At 37.7% G+C, this 18263-nt stretch overlaps 1 protein-coding gene and 1 long non-coding RNA gene across 10 annotated transcripts; one reads left to right on the forward strand and one right to left on the reverse strand.

The window, feature by feature from the left end:
* Window positions 1–1511: 1511 nt before the first annotated feature.
* On the reverse strand, window positions 1512–13348 carry LOC106098720 (zinc finger protein Eos). 9 transcript variants are annotated; one of them, XR_003220154.1, is made up of 8 exons: window positions 12718–13348; window positions 7256–7313; window positions 7035–7139; window positions 5678–5932; window positions 5264–5431; window positions 5002–5151; window positions 4660–4791; window positions 1512–4302 (listed from the first exon to the last, which is right to left on the reverse strand). It is a non-coding gene; the product is annotated as a zinc finger protein Eos (long non-coding RNA). The 9 variants fall into 9 exon arrangements; XR_002062170.2 differs by having other exon boundaries at window positions 7035–7142; XR_002062171.2 differs by lacking the exon at window positions 12718–13348 and adding an exon at window positions 8346–8501.
* Window positions 12140–17474, forward strand: rhebl1 (Ras homolog, mTORC1 binding like 1). Its single transcript, XM_003441471.5, has 8 exons — window positions 12140–12608; window positions 14320–14391; window positions 14504–14571; window positions 14682–14764; window positions 15135–15191; window positions 15304–15351; window positions 15524–15605; window positions 15722–17474. The coding sequence occupies exons 1-8, from the start codon at window positions 12557–12559 to the stop codon at window positions 15812–15814; spliced, it is 555 nt and encodes a 184-aa protein (XP_003441519.1). The 5' UTR covers window positions 12140–12556; the 3' UTR covers window positions 15815–17474.
* Window positions 17475–18263: the final 789 nt, after the last annotated feature.

Raw genomic sequence — 18263 nt, forward strand, 5'->3', positions numbered from 1 at the left:
TTAGTAGCATTGCCAAAGTCCTTTTTGATGAATTAGTATTTAACGGATTGTTGGGGGGGGGGCTGGTTTTGGGCAGGGTCACTGAGTGGTGGGTCGAGGTATACTCAAAACATGAGCCTCTTGCACTAACACACCATAAAGTTTCACACTGAAAATTTAAACCGTTCAGACACAAAACACATTTAAGACCTCCAGCTGAAGGCACAGCAGCAACAACCCAATTCACACAAGTCACACCAACTGGAGAAGAGTCACGTGGGCCCAAATGAGAATATACACAGTGTAAGATGATAGGAAAAGTGTCACTGCTAGCTTTGGTGTTACTGCAAATGTTTTTTAGTTTTTTAGTCTTCCAAGAATCTTTCAGATTCTGTGATTTGCAAACTAACAGCAGTCCCAACTTAATTTAACAGTCTGCTCTCAAATTAAGGCAAGATGATTAGAATATTAAAGTAACCTGATGAGAAACAAAATTTAAAATGTGTTTAGGTTGTGTTACTAGAGTGGCAACCAGATCAGCTTACTGCACTTTGACAACAAAGGACTGAAATAATAACCAAACAAATGTAGATCCACTTGTAACAATTATTCCACTATCAAATGAAACAAGCTGAACATTTATGTCATGTATTTTCAAAGATCTTCTGCAAAGAGATGAGAACATTTGAATATATCAAGGCTTTAATAACAGCGTTATTAAAAGAACAAGAACATCTTGGAGCTTTCTTGTAATTTATACTTTATGTACAAATATATTGTTTACTTAAATTTAAGTTTTCATTTTTTTTTGCCACTGTAGTAGCGAAAAGTGCTTAACAGTAGGAAACAGTGGTTCTTTGGCTCAGCCTTGGGGAAATTATTTGGTGCTTATAGAGAACCACGGTACTGCTGATCTTAAAAACAGTATAAAAACAAGTACTACTGTTTTATTTCTCTTTGTAGAACAAAACATCCAAAAAGCCGTTTAACCTCCTAAGACCTGGCATCCACATATGTGGACATCACATTTTGGATTATTTAGACCAAAATACTCAATTTTGCTCTACAAGGGCCTGATATCCACTTACGAGGACATTATACTGCTACTGTTCTATCGAAATCTTAAACGAATATCCTCATATGTGGCTCTCATTTTTCTTAGAAACAAAAATTAGGTAAAAAACAAAATCTGGTAATTCTTTGTTTTTACATTCATCAGGTGCCAATCAGCCCAAATAGCAAAGAGAAATTAAAAATGCATGCCGTGGAAGAGTTCGGGTCTTAGGAGGTTAAATATGAGTCAAGATAAAGTTCAGTATATGACAGAAATCAAAGAACCCATTCACAAACACTGACATGACCCAAAATATGCTTTTAGATCTGACTGAAGGTTTTACAGGAAGTAATATTTCTTGGGCATCGGTTATGAAAATAGGAAATACCAGTTATAACTACAAGGGAAACTACTCAATAAGACACTGTCTGAACTAAACAAACAAACAAACAAACAAAAAAAAAAACAACTAATGGGATCAAGTCAGCTGATGAATTTGACTAGAGTCACTGTTTTTTCCAGTCTTCTTTGCAAATTTCGGTGTATCTTTGGTAAATCTGTCACCGTGTCCCAGATTGGTCTTTGTTGTTGTTGAGGACGTGAAAAGAAACCCTAGCTACAATCAACATCAATTAAGTTTTAATTTTTGTGCACAAGTCTGCGATTTAGAAATTTCAAAGCATCCTTCTCAACAATAAACGTATTGTGCTTGTGTTAAACTAATTACTCACGGAGACTGACTACAACAACCATCTCCGCTGTTTTAACATGAAAATAAATAGAACCAAAAGCTGACACATTTCTCTTCACATTTCATTTCCACACAAATGACCAAGACAGGATTTTTTTTTTCCTTTTCTTTTTTCTTTTTATATAAATCCCAAGCGATATGAAAAACTCCCATTTCATTCTATTGTAACACAAGTGACTGGTTTGAAATGTCCTAACAGGAAAAAATGTAAATAAAAGTCTTTGTTTCTAACCCATGAGGACGGTAGTGAAGTGCTACTGCTTTACTGCACACCCATGTCATAGCAGCATGTTTCAAAAGCCATGCACATTTCATCATCATCATTGCTCAGGCATCATAATTGATCTTTGCTGATAAAACTGTCGGGGGTGGTGGGGGGAGCCAGACTTCTGTTAGACAGATTAAAAAGCTACAGTCAAACTACAAGCCAGAAATGATTTTATATCTCACATCCTTCAGTCTGGTCAGAAACATGTAGAAAGGCACAGGACAATGACGCAACACCAAAATCATGTTTAAATACAGCATAAGCAGATTTGTTGATTATTATTGTTGGTTTGCAGTATGAGGGAGTTTTTGTACTGGGAGAAAACAAACAACTTAACCTCCTTCAGTAATCTCTCAAGTTGTGGCAGTGATGCTCGAATCCCGTTCCTAGTGAGAAAAACATTCCACCTGTTTTTTCTCACATTTTCAGAGAAATGTGCAGGTCTTTAATGTATCTATAAAATAGTTTAATATAATCATTGTATTCTGGCAGGTATCAGTGCAACAAAAGCAATCATAGAAAAGGAAAACAATTCACACACTTCCAACACAGCATTCACTCACAGAAATAAAGGCCTTCATTTTCCATTTTACGTGTTGAATTTACTTTCAAAAACAAACACACAATCTCACAGCTTTCCACACACACACACACACACACACACACACACACACTGTTCACTCCATTCCCACTGAAACCAAAGTGCATTTCTATTCCAATGACAACCCATCAAACATTAAAGTCTAGATGACTTGGACTTGGTTTTTAAGTTTGGTCTGCACTTTACTTTGCATTATAAAAACTTGTACAGAATCAACCTCGGGCTAGGAAAAAACCTGGCCGAACCTAAAGTCTGTTTGAGAATCATTTAATTGGAAAAAGTGCTTTTTAGAAGGTGTCAAAAAATTCTGTAGGGACTGCAAGCCTACAAACTTTATATTTAGCATTTTCTTTCATCTCTGCTAAAGTGCCCAAGGGGTCAAAGGTTTCAGCAACAAAAGTCAGATTTGTCTACAATAATGTGTGCAGCAGAGCTGAAATTCTGAATTTTGGAGCAAGGCACATCTGTGGATGAAAAAGTGTTGGCTCTTCATCTACTTTAATAATTTAATATAGATTTGTTGTTAAAAGTGGACTGAAAGCAATAATGAGCACTACTCTAATTCTTTAAACATATACATGAGCTTCCCACTAATGCTAACTGTGTTGGTGTCGTTAGGAACATCAGTTTCACACCATCACAGATGCCTTTCACTCTTGTGCAGACCAAACTCAACCAGATCCCATTTTCAGTGTTAAAAAACAACAACAACAACAACAACAACAAAAAACCCTCTAAGGGCAGCAGGCTGTCCTTTTATCCTCAGTCAAAGATGTGCTCTCCACGGACAATGTGCGAAGAAAATTCATAGCGATCCTGGCTGCGATGGCCACAGATGTTGCACTCAAAAGGCTGCCGAAAACCATGGCAGCCCATGTGGATTGTAAACATAACATGGTCCAGGAAAAGCACACGGCAGTGCTCGCAGCGGAAAGAACGCACAGCTCGCCCCTCCCCGTCTACAACCCGAAAAGTCTCCCTGGAGGTAGAAGAGGGTGCCGTAGGTGAGCTCGGTGTTGGAGCATGTGTAGGAGGAGGGAGAGCAGAATGGCCTCCATCCTCTCTTTTCACCTCCTGGTCTTTGGCATGACTGGGGCTGTGTCGGCCCCGACTCCTGTGGTGTGTGATGGGTGGAGGTGCTGGGTTATGGTTGTTAGAGTGGAGGAGGTGATGGCCGTTGTTACTGTGCAAAGTCGGAGTCGGAGCACAGCTGTTGCAAGGCTCATCTGCCATGCTTTCTGTGTCTGTAGAATCCTGGCAGCCATTGGTAGGAGAAGGGGCGTGATTTCGACCCGGAGGCAGGTCTTCGTGACCCTCTGCTGCCTCCCTGCTCCCAACACCCACAGCTCCCAGGCCAGCTCCTGCCCCTGTGCAATCTAACCTTGGCCCAAGGGGAACAGGAGCATGACTGGAGCTGTGAATCGGCCTGAGTTCTGATAAACATGAAGAGTGACTGGTGGGAAGGTGTAAGGGTCTGAGCGTGTCTGATACCCCTCCTCTTCCAGTACCTGCAACACCTACATATTCTCCTCCCAGACCAGTAAAGTGCGGGGCATCAAGGTCCACTGGGTGCATGTCTCCATCTTTATCCAAACTAGCAGTGAGCTCGTAAGGTGTATCTGCAAGGTTGAGGCGTATGTGCTTCTGACCTGCAACACAGAATGACGTGACTTTATAATACAGTACAATGACAGTCAGCATTTTGGATACATTCTCTATTTTACGATGATGCTGGTTATTTTCCTAATTTTACAAAATGCTCAAAACTTAGTTGTTTTTTTGCGTTTCTTTTTTCAGTTAGATTACTATACTGAAAGCAGCTTTCAGACCTTTCCTAACCAAATAACTACTGTGTCAGAAGCTACTTCAATATCTAAAATTATAGCGGCTGGTAATATAAGCACAACAAAAGATTTCTGTCTTACTTCATGCTGTATTCCAATTCAAGTAATGATTATTGCTTTCTGAGTTTCCTGAAACCGTCCACACTGAGACCAAATGCTCACCTACAAATTTTTGTGGCGTGGATCTCTTGCGTTTGGTGATGCTGTTGGCGAGCCGATCGATAAATGCCATCTTGTCTGAGGATGGCTGCAGTAGAGGATCTGGTATAAACTCTAGCTCTCTCATTTCCTCTCCTGTACAGAGTATAAACAGACTATTATTACTGTTATTTTAGGATTTTCTATTTGTGTTTCCCTAAATTCCGGTTTGGATAAAGTGGGTTCTAAGCGTTAACTTGCTAAGCTGGCAAACTACATGTCTACATTAGATGCTACTACACTCCCTTTAGGAGGCTGGTATTTCTTTAACACCATACTGTGCAAGTTAAATCTATGAACACATACCTGAATTTGGTGCACTGGTCGGCTGCTGTGAATCCAGACTCTGTAAGTAGCTATGACAGCGCTCACGGTGCTCCTCCAGAGTGCTTTGCTGCTTGTAACTACGGCCACAATAGCTGCACTTATATGGCTTCCCAACAGTTGGAGAAGACACTGGTAAGACAAGTGGAAATACAGCATTTTCACTGTTATTGTACACTACAATGGAAAAAAAAAACTGAAGCAAAAAACACACAAACACCTATCGGGCTTGAATCTGTCCTACCTGCATGAGTGCGAAGATGGCCAGTAAGTGCATCCCGTCTTCGACAGGCATAGCTGCAGAAGGGACATTTAAAGGGCTTCTCCCCTGAGTGCAGCTTGATGTGGCGGAGTAGGTTTCCCTTTTGAGTGAAGGACGCGCCACACTGATTACACTGAAATGGTCGCTCACCTGTAGAAAACTTAAACTTGTTAACTCAACCTCTTGAGCATAATTTCTATTTCAAAATATTTGAGTCAGTTGCAACTATACCTCAACAAAGGTTTTTTTTAAGTCAATATAGTACATCAATTGTATACAATGCTGATTTTCTATAAAATTCCAAGATGTTTTTTTTTTTCCTCATCTGACCTAGTTTCATTAATAACAAGCAAAGATATTGTCTCTATATTTATCCAAACTCAACTGACTGATCACCTGTGTGGCTGCGTTTGTGCACCATAAGGACATTAGGCCCAATGCAGATCATTCCACAGATGTCACACTTGAGCTTTCCATTCGGCAGTCTGGTGGCTCCACTTGGGATGGTTTCAGAATTGGTGAGCTCTCTATAGCTTGTGACAGCCTCAGAACCTTGCTCTGGACCTCCTTCCTCTACCCGTTCTCCTCGCTCATCTTCAGTACTGCGACCTGGGTCTTCATCACTATACAGCTCCACTTTAATGGAGTTGGCTACAGAAGTACAAGCGCATTTGTGTTATACAGCAAAACAATAATCGGAAATGCACCAGCAAGCCTACTTCAGACTGGCTAAAAAATAAAAAAAGATTTTTGGAGTGGCCTAGTCAGTATCCGGACTTAAATCAGATTGAGATGCTTTGGCATGAGCTTAAACAGGTCAATTATGTTTGAAAACCCCACAGTGTTTTCAAAACAATTTGAAAACAATTCTGCAAAGATGTGTGAGCCAAAATTCCTCCACAGCAATGTGAAAGACTCACTGCTAGTTATCGCAAATGCTTGATTGCAGTTCTAGCTGATCTAGTTGCCAAGAGTTGCACAACCAGTTTAGTGGGCACTTACTTTTTCCACACAGGGCCAAAAAATAGAGCTCTGGAAAGCCCTATTCCCTTAATTAATGAAATCATCATTTTGTATTGTATTTTGTTTGGTGATCTGAAACATGTAAGTGGGAAATCATGGGATGTAGTTCGCAATGCTGTAAAGTACTTTTCCCAACACTGTAGGGCGAGCAGTGCTGCTCCAGTAAGTTAATTTAAAATTCCATCCATCCATCCGCTTCCGCTTATCCTTTTCAGGGTCGCGGGGGGCGCTGGAGCCTATCCCAGCTGTCATAGGGCGAGAGGCGGGGTACACCCTGGACAGGTCGCCAGTCTGTCGCAGGGCCAACACACAGGGACAGACAATCATTCACACTCACATTCACTCGCACATTCACACCTAGTGACAATTTCGATTATCCAATGCCCACAAGCTGCATGTCTTTGGACGGTGGGAGGAAGCCGGAGTGCCCGGAGGAAACCCACGCAAACACGGGGAGAACATGCAAACTCCACACAGAAAGACCCCGGCCTGATGGTGGAATTGAACTCAGGACCTTCTTGCTGTGCGGCAACAGTGCTAACCACCGTGCCACCGTGCTGCCTAATTTAAAATTCATATTATTAATGTATAAACATAATCTGATTATGACAAGAAGATTATAAAAATATTTATCTACATTAGAAAATATGACAAATTTGACAATCACACTGAGAGAATAAAAAGCTTCATATAGATGGAACTAATAAAGATGCTGTAAGTTCTCACTGACCACTGAGGGAGCGACTAGGAGAGTTTTCCTTGCTGTTTGGAGTGCTCACTGTTGGACCTCCAAGAGCTCCAGAAAACTCTCTTTCCAATGAAGAGTCTCCACTACCTGCTGCCAAAAACAGAACCAAAATAAGATATATCATTAAAAAAAAAACAAAAAAAAAAACATGCCTAATTTAGAAGGTAAGTATATATGGGTGACTAAATAAATCAGAGCTGCACCTGATATGTAAGACCGTCCATTGCAGTCATCAACATCCATACTAGTTCAGACTGAATACTGAAATGACATTTGTGACAAACATAAATTCTCTTTCACGCACACAAACCTAACCATTTGTCTACAATCGCTTAATTCTTTAGCAGAAAACATGAATTATCGCAGGTTGAGGTCGGAACGTGACATTTTCTGAACTCAAGTAATTGTGGTGTGGCTTAGTAAACAGCACGTTAGACTACACCCCTTTCAATTAACAAAAGGATAAAAAACTAAAAAGAAAATTAAATGTTAGCGTTTAACTAAGAAGTACTACCATGAATTTGTTCATGCCGTGCAAGAACGGCCATTCATTTATAACAATAACAATTTTAAAAATAAAATAAAATCCGTGTCTGTTGCTATCAATAAGATTAATCGTGCAAGAAAAATAATTAACTAGCAGCTAATCTCAGCATCGAGTCTAACCTTACCAACCCCAGATAACACTCCCTAACAATTGGGATGAGCCATGACAACGCTGCTAAAGTGACTTAAAGTTGCGCTAATCTAACATGAGAAAGATTAAATCGGAAATTGAGAAAATAAACGACAAAAAACGGTGCAAACGTTTACATAACGGTGGCGTTGAGGTAACCTAAGTTTACGGCCTTGGCGGCTAACGTTAGCCTACTGCAAGTGATGGAAATTACCGTTGGCCAAGTTAGCTAAACTTAACACTTTAACGTTACGGCGGTGTGCCATCACCGACAGCTTCCTAGAAAGCACGGAGCAAAGTTAGAATTAAGTAACATGCGCGGCGATGCGAGTAGATAGCGCTGACTTGTGACAATAATTAACTAGGGCTGACTTGGACACTCCTCGGCGTCGTGTTTAACGCTAGCATAACAAACCAACGCTAGCCTAACGAGCTAGCCACTGCTGCCAGTGTTTCCTAGACGGTTGCTATGGCACCCACAGCCAGCCACAATGCTACAGCTAGCCCGCTAGCAGTTGGCCTGCTCCCCTAGCAGCTTTAAAGCTGACTTGTATAAAACAACACCACAGAAGCAGTAGTTTTAAAGCTGCCCAGTTGTCCAGTAACTATTAAATTACCTTTCCCTGTAAGGGCCGTTTCAGTGAGGTTATTCCGTATTTTCATCTGCTTGATTATGACAGCAGCATCTCCCGGCAGGGTTTACCTCCAGCTTCAAATCATTTCCGGGTTACATCTCCAACGTAGCAACAGCTACCCGTTACTCAGAGCTCTGGTTAATTACACAACCATCACCCGGCTCATAAAGCAAGCGTGCAAATTAATTTGTAATAATTTATAAAAATATTTTCAACACAACAACTTTTTGTTACAAATAGCCCAAGATTTCTTTGTTAAACTTTATTTTTGTTATTTATTACCTGTAAGAAAAGATGCGATCAAAAAGGTTAGATAGATAGATAGATAGATAGATAGATAGATAGATAGATAGATACTAGCAGTGCTTTATCACAAATCACAAATTAGGCTAACTATTGCCTACTAAAGAAATTGGTTCACTATAGTCATGTGAAAAAGAAAGTCTTTACATGACTCTGCAGTGCTGTGTAAAAAACTAAGCACTAAGCACACCCCATCATTCGATAGCTTTCATAGCCATCTACAGCGTTGTTTCAGTTCATTGAGCTTTGCAGGCGTTCATTTATGCACAGCTCTCTTAATGTCTGCTGCTGCATTTCAATAAAGTTGGACTTTGGACTTTGACTAGGTCGTTCAAGAGGCATAGCTGCAATTTCAGTCTTTTCTTTTTCAACCATTCGATTTGCTGCTGTGCTTGAGATCGTTGATCTGCTGAATGATCCAGCTTTGGTCAAGGTTTAGCTGTCGGACAGATGGCCTCACATTTGACTCTAGAATACTTTGTTATACAGAGGAGGTTAATGGTTGATTCAGTGACTGCAAGGTGCACAGGTCCTGTGGCTGCAAAATAAACCCAAATCAACACCCCTCCACCACTGTGCTTTACAGCTGGTATGAGGTGTTTGTGCTGAAATGTTGTGTTTGGTTTTCTCCAGCTGTGGTATTTTGCATTCAGAACCAGAATACTTTATTAATCCCCGAGGAAATTATGTGGCCACAGTTGCTCCAAGACAGTAAGATCAGTAATTAACTAACTAAACTAAATTAAATAATATAATATTTATATATTATATATATTTATAAGTTACAAAATAAAACAAAATAGCTCTAATAGGTATGATTAGCTCTAATTATAAATATCCCAGTATATGACACAAACTAAATATATGTGGTTGACATTGAGGGGTCCCTCTTATCATACTGTAACAGTATGGCCAAACATTTCCACTTTGGTATCATCTGTCTAAAATAACTTTTTTTCCAGTAGCCTCGTGGTTTCTTCAGAAGTAACTTTGCAAACCTAAGCCGTGCTGCTTTATTCTTTTAAGAGAGAAGAGGGTTTCTCATGCCAACCCTTTAAAAACAAGTCATACTTGTTCAGTCATTTTCTAATCCTACTGTCATGAACTTTATCATTTAACATGCTAACTGAGGAATATGGAGTCCAAGATGTGAGTCTTAGGTTTTGTGGGGGTTTTTTGCATTTTTTCTGAGCACTGCATGGTTTGACCTTGGTGTGAATTTGCTAGCACATCCACTCCTGGGAAGATTATGGCATTGTGTTAACACACACCAGATGCTAAGATCCCAAGCCTGTGGGTTCTATGCACTATGTTTACTGCTCCTAGGACTGCATTCTTCTGGAGAGAGATTTCTTCTAGTTTACAGCTCCTGATGGTTTATACCATCAATTCCCAGTCCTTGTCTATGTGTGTCGTGTCTTGTCTTAGAGAATACGTTTTTTTAAACATGATTATAACTTCAGCTGAACAGATAAACAAGTCACTCAAATAAATGTATTCCGCTGCGGCACTGTGTAACCCAGCCTAAATAAATAATTAAATACATGTTTCTTTTTATTTCAGTTTTATTACATGGTTGTGGCAGTTGGCACTGGCACTAATTTTTTGTACAAAATATTTCCCAGAGTATTTTCCCGGTGGTGCTCATACAGGTTTTAAAGACCTGGGCAAAGGTTTTAGTTCACTCATTGCTGTTCCAGCAATGAGTGATTCCTCTGCCCATCAGACTGTTTTTAAATGTGCTTTACATTAATATACAGATAACTGCACTCAGCAAGGAATCATAATACTTTTCCCACCACTGCTGTGGATCAGAGCTGGGTACTTTTATCTTCCTACCACATACTCTACTGTGTTTACAAAAAGTAAATTGTGTGGTTTTCTCCAGTGTATTTATATGATATCCTTTAGTGGTTATCTTTGAGATTCATACTTTGAATAAATACATTATAAGCTGATGAAATACATTTTTGAAAAGATTAAAAAAATTAAAAGTAACTGAAATTATTTTGTGAAAAAACCAAAAGGAAATAAAACATTTAGAGGAAATGTTGTTTTAGTATTTGTTGGTTTGGTAAAATTTGTTATTACAACTTGTGTGGTGATATAAAGGCTTGTTTCTGCCACTGAAGAAAAAAAAACAACAACAAAAAGAAGTAAGTGAAAAATTTCAAGTTATTATCTTTAAATTTCACGTTAGATAGACTGATCAACTTACAGAAAAAAAAAAATCAGTGGTGGAAACAATCTTCCTTATGATGACACTTTGGTGGATGTGTTTATTGAGACCTTGGATTTCTACAAGACTGAAACTGCTTTCAAAAAGTTTGCTATTTGAACGTTATACTAGTTTTCCTAAATCGTGCCTCTCACATATTACCTCCAAACAATACTTACAAAGACTGAAACTGACTAACTAAATAAATAAATAAAAAATCTGAACATTTTCAAACAACAAAAACTGAACTCAAATGATCAAACCTGCTATGAAACTAACTGAAACTAAACTGAATTAAGAATCAAATTTTTTTTTTTTAAAGTTAAAAAAAAAAAAACCCTCCCTAAAAACTAATTAAATAGTACAAACCTATAACTCCCCCTCTCTCATCCCAACTTCTTGGTAACCATGTCAAATATAACAGTTAAAATAATATATAAATCAAATCAATTTCTGTTCATCCATATATGTTCCTTATATTTTTTAAACCATTTATTCAACATCAACATATTTTAAAGAACAACAATTATATTCTGCAAATTGTTTCCCACAGCGTGTGTGCAACCAACTTCCCGAAACCTACTTGGCCTGGAAAAGGAAGAGCAACATGACAAAAAGGAACTGACATGTGCTAATACCATGGCTAGACCAAAAGTCAGTACTCTTTGGCATATTTTGTATTTTCCCCAATCTTTTCTGAGTGTCATTTTAACCTGTTACCCATCAATTCTCGACTTTCACACTACATCACATTCTACAGCTGACATCTTTTGCCAAGAAAACACTAAAACTAGCACTGATATGCAACCCTGGTACCATACATATACAACAAACATTACAAACATTTATTAAAAACATATGAAATATTATTAAACAGTCCTGAGTATGTATTTGCCACAGATATAGTAATTTCTTTTAGACTTCAGCCAGTCCAAAATTACTTACAAATCTCTCTCCACACAATCTCTTTAAAATTGCATAGCACACAACAAATAATATATCTCATAAAAAGTTTACCTTTGATTTATTGCTTATTAATTTTTTTTTTAACTAAATTGTCCCCCAACTGTAGAACGACCAGTAAATCTAAAAATTCATGTCTGCACTGAAACTTGGGAAATCAACACTGCTTTATCTGACATTTCTCCGTATACTATGCATTGAAGGTCGGTCTGGAAAAGTCTAAAAAAAAAAGTATGGTGGTCACGCACACGCCGGGACGTACAAAGAGTGACCTCTGCTGTGCAAACGGCCCGTGTCCGCTCTGACGTGTGGGCTGATTTTACGACGGTGTGCTTACACAATGACAGTTTCCGTCAGTTTGACTTGCAGATAGCAGCAACCGCGTTGAACCAGCTTTTTTTCCTCCCCCCTCCCCGTTTCCACTTTGGGCTGAAACGACAGTTACATCCTTTCAGAATACCCACCAGAATCGATGACTGTACTGGATGAAGGCAGGGGCTTAGTTTTATACGACTATAAGCTGTATTTACGGTAGCTAAACTCTGCAGTTCCAGTTTGAGGCCCAGCGGAGAACTCGAGCGGCGGCTCGAAAAAGTTTGTTGTTGTCACGTGACGCGAGACGAATGTGGCAATAAAAGTTTGCTTAGATAGTAAATATAGGTGGCGTACTACATTTTTCAAGACCTACTCAACACCGTTTTTCACTACAATGCCTCAACCAAAATACAGAAAGATCGCCGTTATAGGTTACCGGTCTGTAGGTGAGTACAGGTTTCGAGCTCTTGCACAGCTAGCTTGGGTAACAGGCTAACGTCCTGGCTTTGTTTTCCTTGTGAGCGTATCCGAAGTACAACAGTAACGCTAGCTTACCTTTGTTTCTCAGGGCTCTTTTTTTCTCTGCTACATTAACTACTAAAGCACCTTCAAGTCAACCATTGTTACTGTACAGTTGTATCCACACGTTTCTAGATGAAAGGTGACCGGTGAAAATAAACTTAGCCGGGGATACCCTGGTGGAGTGCCAAGTGATGTGTGCTCCAAACTTATAGTTTAGCAGGTCAATCATAACGTCCAGAGTTTAAGAAACTCAATCTGCAACGAGATTAAACCTCTTATTATATTATTTAAATTAGTTTAAATTATGAAACCTCATTGTGTGACCAATGAAGCGCCATAATTTGTTGTTCATCTATATTTGTGGCCTAGTGACTTTTTGTTGACTGTTTATACAAGTGTCGGCGTCTATATTAAAAAGGAGAGTGTAAAGTGTTTCCTTTAAAAATGTGTTGTTTTAAAAAACAAAACTCTTTTTAAAAGTCCACAAATAAATCAACTACAGTTTTGACTCAGTATCGGTATAGTAATAGGTACATGTGTTTTGCAGAGAAATATCAGTATTTGTCACAGAAACTAAAACTGAAACTAAAAATAAACTAAACGTTTGCAAATAATAAAAACCAAACTGAAATGAACAAATCCACTAACTGAAAACTAAACCGAATGTAAAAAAAAAAAAAAACCTCATTAGAAAATAAAAAAAATAACAATTCTGGTGTGTAAAGAAATATACATGTAATTTTAAGTAATTGTTAGTAACTTTAAGATTTAAGACTTTGTACAGTACTTCCTTTAAAACTGTGTTCTTTTGAAATAGCACTTACAAACGTTTCTCTTTCTGTATGTCCATAATTAAATAATCTACAGTTCTGATTCAGAAACTGTACTATAATATGTGCATGTGTTTTACAGAGAAATATCAGTTTTTTTGTCACTGTGAAAATTTGTATCGCATCATTACTTAGATAAATTCTAATTATAAATTCATTTACATGCCTCCATAAAATTTGTATATACTCATAAAATGTTTATAGCTGAAACAAAGCATAACCCCATAGGAATGCTACATGTAAGCATTTTGTGGTAGTATAGCGGATACGTCTACAGGGGTAGGCAACTCCAGGCCTCGAGTGCTGGTGTCCTGCAGGTTTTAGATGTGTTCAAATGGCTAAATTACCTCCCCAACATGTGTTGAAGTTCTCCAGAGGCCTGGTAATGAACTAATCATTTGATTCAGGTATGTTGACAAAGGGTGATATCTAAAACCTGCAGGACACTGGCACTCGAGGCCTGGAGTTGCCTATCAGAAGAACAGTCCTCCACCTTTTGCGAGCCATCCTTTGCTTTCATTACCTACCTTTAAAACATGTGAGACACCACAGGGGGACTATAATTGGTAACATTAAAATAACTATGTGAAACATTTACTGTGGCAATAAATCTTAAATTCCTGACCAGGTTACAGAATTTGTAGGATTTGTAGTGCGTTAAAATTACTCATCTACAGTATAAAGGCTTAAAACGATCAAGAAGTCAACAACGAGCATGAGGTGTTTAAATCATGTCTCAAAATAATTGTAATTAACTTCATAATGTTTATTAATGTTTTTATTTTATTTATTTTTTCACGCTCAGGAAAGTCATCCCTTACAATACAGTTTGTGGAAGGGCAGTTTGTTGATTCCTATGACCCCACCATTGAAAACAGTAAGTTTGTCATTAGTTTTTTTTGTACAGTGTTACAGCAAAGACATTTTTTCCAGTTTGATTGTATGTAGTGAATTGTAAAACTAGTTCACCTTTCTTTCCTTTAACAAAGCCTTTAACAAAATGGTCAGTGTGAACGGTCAAGACTTCAATCTTCAGCTAGTTGATACAGCTGGACAAGTAAGTAGTTTATGTTAATATGTAAACTAACACTGAGCGCCTGTTTTTCAGTCGATAATTTGCCCATGTCATAACATGTGCTCAGATGTCTTATTTGCCCTTGTCTGTAGGATGAGTACTCAATTTTTCCACAATCCCACTCAATGGACATCCATGGCTATGTCCTTGTCTATTCAGTGACTTCCATGAAGAGGTGAGTTGATGATTGGGACTAATTTTGGATACACTAGCACAGGTGTCCAGACTCTTTGTACTACAACTGCCATGCTTTACGTTTCTAGAAAATCATGCCAACACTGTGATTTGACATATTTTCAGATATAGCCTCCGAGGGAAGCTGATAATACACTAATCAGAAAACACAAGTGTAGTTTTTTTAGTCATAAAGTGTTTTTCAATCAAATCCACTTTATTATAATTTTCCAGGCTGTAGTTTCTTTTTGTTTTAGGTTTTTTTTTTTTTTGTACAAAATGTTTATCATGATAAATTATAGATACATAGGATGTATGTTAAATCAACTGTCTGATCAGTGTCTAACATGGTGAAATATCTTTCTGTTCAGTTTTGAAGTTGTGCAGGTTCTACATGATAAACTGCTAGACATGGTTGGGAAGATTCAGTAAGTTTAGCTGGTTCTTTAAATTTCAGTATTTTCTATGTTGTCTTTTGTTTTCCTTTTCTTTTTTTTCCTTTAAGTTATGTTTAATACATTCAGGTTTTTGTCTTTTTAGGGTCCCAACTGTTCTTGTAGGGAACAAAAAAGATCTCCATATGGAAAGGTAATCCAGATTTCGGAAAGTGTAAAAATATGTCTTAGTAGAATGGTAACTGTACCAATAGCACCTTTTGGGTTTTGTTTTTTTTTTTAGCAGTTCAAGTAAAAAAAAATCGAATATTTATTTATTTATTTTTGTTTGTTTTTGTTTTTTTGCTTGTTTTTTTTCCTTTCAGGGTTATCAAGCCAGAGGAGGGAAAAAAACTTGCTGATTCCTGGGGTGCTGCATTCATGGAGTCCTCTGCCAAGGAAAACGAGGTAGTGAGAAATACCTTATTGAATGCTAACTCTGAATGCTAGCTCTGAATGCTAGCCGAGTCCACATTAATTTCTGAGAACATTCACACTCTAATGGCAACATTCTTGCAATGCAGACTGCTGTGGAGGTTTTCAAGCGGATCATTTTGGAGATGGAGAAAGCTGATGGCAATGCTCCCCCAGAGGAGAAGAAGTGCATTGTGATGTGAAAGTGTATCCAACACATCAGTAAGCTAACTTACTGAAGACAGGAGGCACAACTTCACCAGCTTGCCAATCGTGACCTCACCGACACCAAGACACGGCGGTGGAACTTTTCTGCTCCATTGTGATGTTAGATTAATTTACATAGCAAAGCAACTGCTCAGACAGTTGAGAAACTGAGACAGAGAAGTTTCTAAGATAAGGATTAAACTCTGTTTTAAACAAAGCAGCATCTTCGATGAACACCACCTTCCAATATTGAAATGTAAGCTACGTCTGGGCATAATCTTGATATTTTTTGTTTTTGTTTTGTTTTTTTGTTTTTTTTTTTGAGTTGAACAAAATCCTCGGAAAACAAAATTAGACATTCAGATTTGTTGCTTCATGTTGATTGCATCATTTTCCCCCTAATCTTTGAGAAATCACTGGCATATGCCTTATTACTCTCCAGTGATGGCTGGTTCATGGTCTTTCCGAGGACTGGTGTATTACTTCAGCTGGTCCTTTTTGGCATCGATGCAGAGTCGCAGTTCACATTGCTTTAAATGTGGTGTTAAAGTGTCATTGTTTTTTACAAATGGTGGGTTTCCTTGGATAGCCTATACTGACATTGTACATTAGATATCCCACTGTGGTTTCACAGTCCTCACTGTAATAACTTTGTCTCCTCATCTTCAGGTACCTTTCACTAATGAACTGTGGAGCTGTGTCTTTATGACAAGAGAAGTCTGTTATATATTGAAATATTTGACAACTCACATCTTAGGTTCTGATAAACAGACTGTCATCGTTTCTACATTTTAATTTCTGATTAACTGTAATAAAGATGTTATGGACAGCACTCAGAGAGATTTAGGATAGATTTGAGTAGATCTTTGCTATTTACCACTTATGGCCTTTTTTAAAAAAAAATAAATAAATAAAAATTTCATCTTAGGAATTGGTTTTTGGTATCATTGGTTATCTCTTGAGTGATGCAGTTTTGCTCTCTTAAATATCCTAAGTAGAGTTTATGCATATATGTGCATTGTCAATTATGAACATTGAGGGTTTTTTTTTTTTAAATACTTTTTAACATTGTGTAAGGTTAAGTGGCAAAATGCCTGAGTTAGCTTAGAATTTATTATCATTATTTTTTTGATCTGGTGGTTTTGATTTGATGGTTCCTGTGGGTTCGATAAAGCCAAGTCAGTATGGTATGCAGTCCGCTCAATTCAAACTGTGGACTTGCATGGTCGCATTCAGATACTTGAGATCCTTAATGATGATGTGTTTTTTTTGTTTTTCCACATAGAATCTGTAGCCTTATGAATACATGACAAACTGTGGAGTTTCTCCCCATAATCCCGATGTTGTACCTTTAGTGGTTAATTGTAACTTTTTATCAAGTGCTGTGCTGAATGAATAGCTGCAGATTGATGATGATGGTTGAACAGAAGCTGGTGATGCTGTGTCTTGTGCCTTACTGTTGTTCAAACTCCCTCATCTGCTTCCTTTCATGACTCAAGGTGCTCTTAAAAGTATTTTTCCCCCCTTCTGTCTGTTAACTTGACACCTTGGGTGCAGGTGTTGTACACCTGAACACCAATATTTCCCTATGGGTCAATGTTGATTCAGAAATCTTGCTGTAAACAGTTTTGTATATAAATAAATCTGTTACTCATCTGATGTGTCTGATGATTTTGCCATCTTTTTGGAACTTAGCTTGTGAAATTAGTTTTATTAAATCAACTTTTTGTACAAGGAAAAAAATTAATATTTTTTAAACATGTAAGTTTTTATTGCCCTTTACTACAAGATTTGAGTACTTTACCCATTCAAATTTGATGTTACTCAATAGAAAAACCATAACTGCTGACATCAGTCCATCTAGTATTATTTAACAGGCTGATGACGGTCAACAGGACAATTATATGCAGATACCAATATATTGGAGCATCCTTATATTGTGAATATTGATTATATTGGTGATATATGTGATGAAAAAATGTTGCTGTTAGCAGATGATTCAAATTGGGGTTTTTTTCGTTGTTCTATAGTGATTCCCAAAGCTACTTAAAATAAATGCATAAAAAGGGATTCTTTTTCAGTTTTGAGATCATGTTAAATATTCATATTGACATACTTTCTTTTAAAAAAAATCACAAATAATAATAAAGCTAAGTTGTGTGTAGTTCTTTGTTTATGTGATACAGATGATGCAGATACAGTGCACAAGTCTCACCAGATAAAAGTTCAGCTATTAATGAGGAAGAACAAGTAAATCACTGTGGAAAATACTAAGAGAAGGAAGTAAGGAAATTTATTTAGTTCAGTGTAGTAAAGTTTTTTTCTTTTTTAGAAAGTTAGAGGTGTGATTTGGGTTTTCATTGTCCTGTAAAAGAGGCATATTTACATTATTTGAAAATAAATGGTACTGGTAGTTAGTACTGGCATTATATTTGAGTCAAAGCA

The sequence above is a fragment of the Oreochromis niloticus genome, linkage group LG5 (genome assembly GCF_001858045.2).
Source record: "Oreochromis niloticus isolate F11D_XX linkage group LG5, O_niloticus_UMD_NMBU, whole genome shotgun sequence".
Taxonomy (NCBI): Eukaryota; Metazoa; Chordata; class Actinopteri; order Cichliformes; family Cichlidae; genus Oreochromis; species Oreochromis niloticus.

What these genes read in the sequence shown, in the direction of transcription:
- rhebl1 (XM_003441471.5), top strand. Translation starts at nt 12,557, where the DNA reads ATGCCTCAACCAAAATACAGAAAGATCGCCGTTATAGGTTACCGGTCT. An exon ending in TATAGGTTACCGGTCTGTAG is followed by an intron (nt 12,609 to 14,319) that starts GTGAGTACAGGT and finishes TTTCACGCTCAG; the next exon opens with GAAAGTCATCCCTTACAATA. An exon ending in TAGTTGATACAGCTGGACAA is followed by an intron (nt 14,572 to 14,681) that starts GTAAGTAGTTTA and finishes CCTTGTCTGTAG; the next exon opens with GATGAGTACTCAATTTTTCC.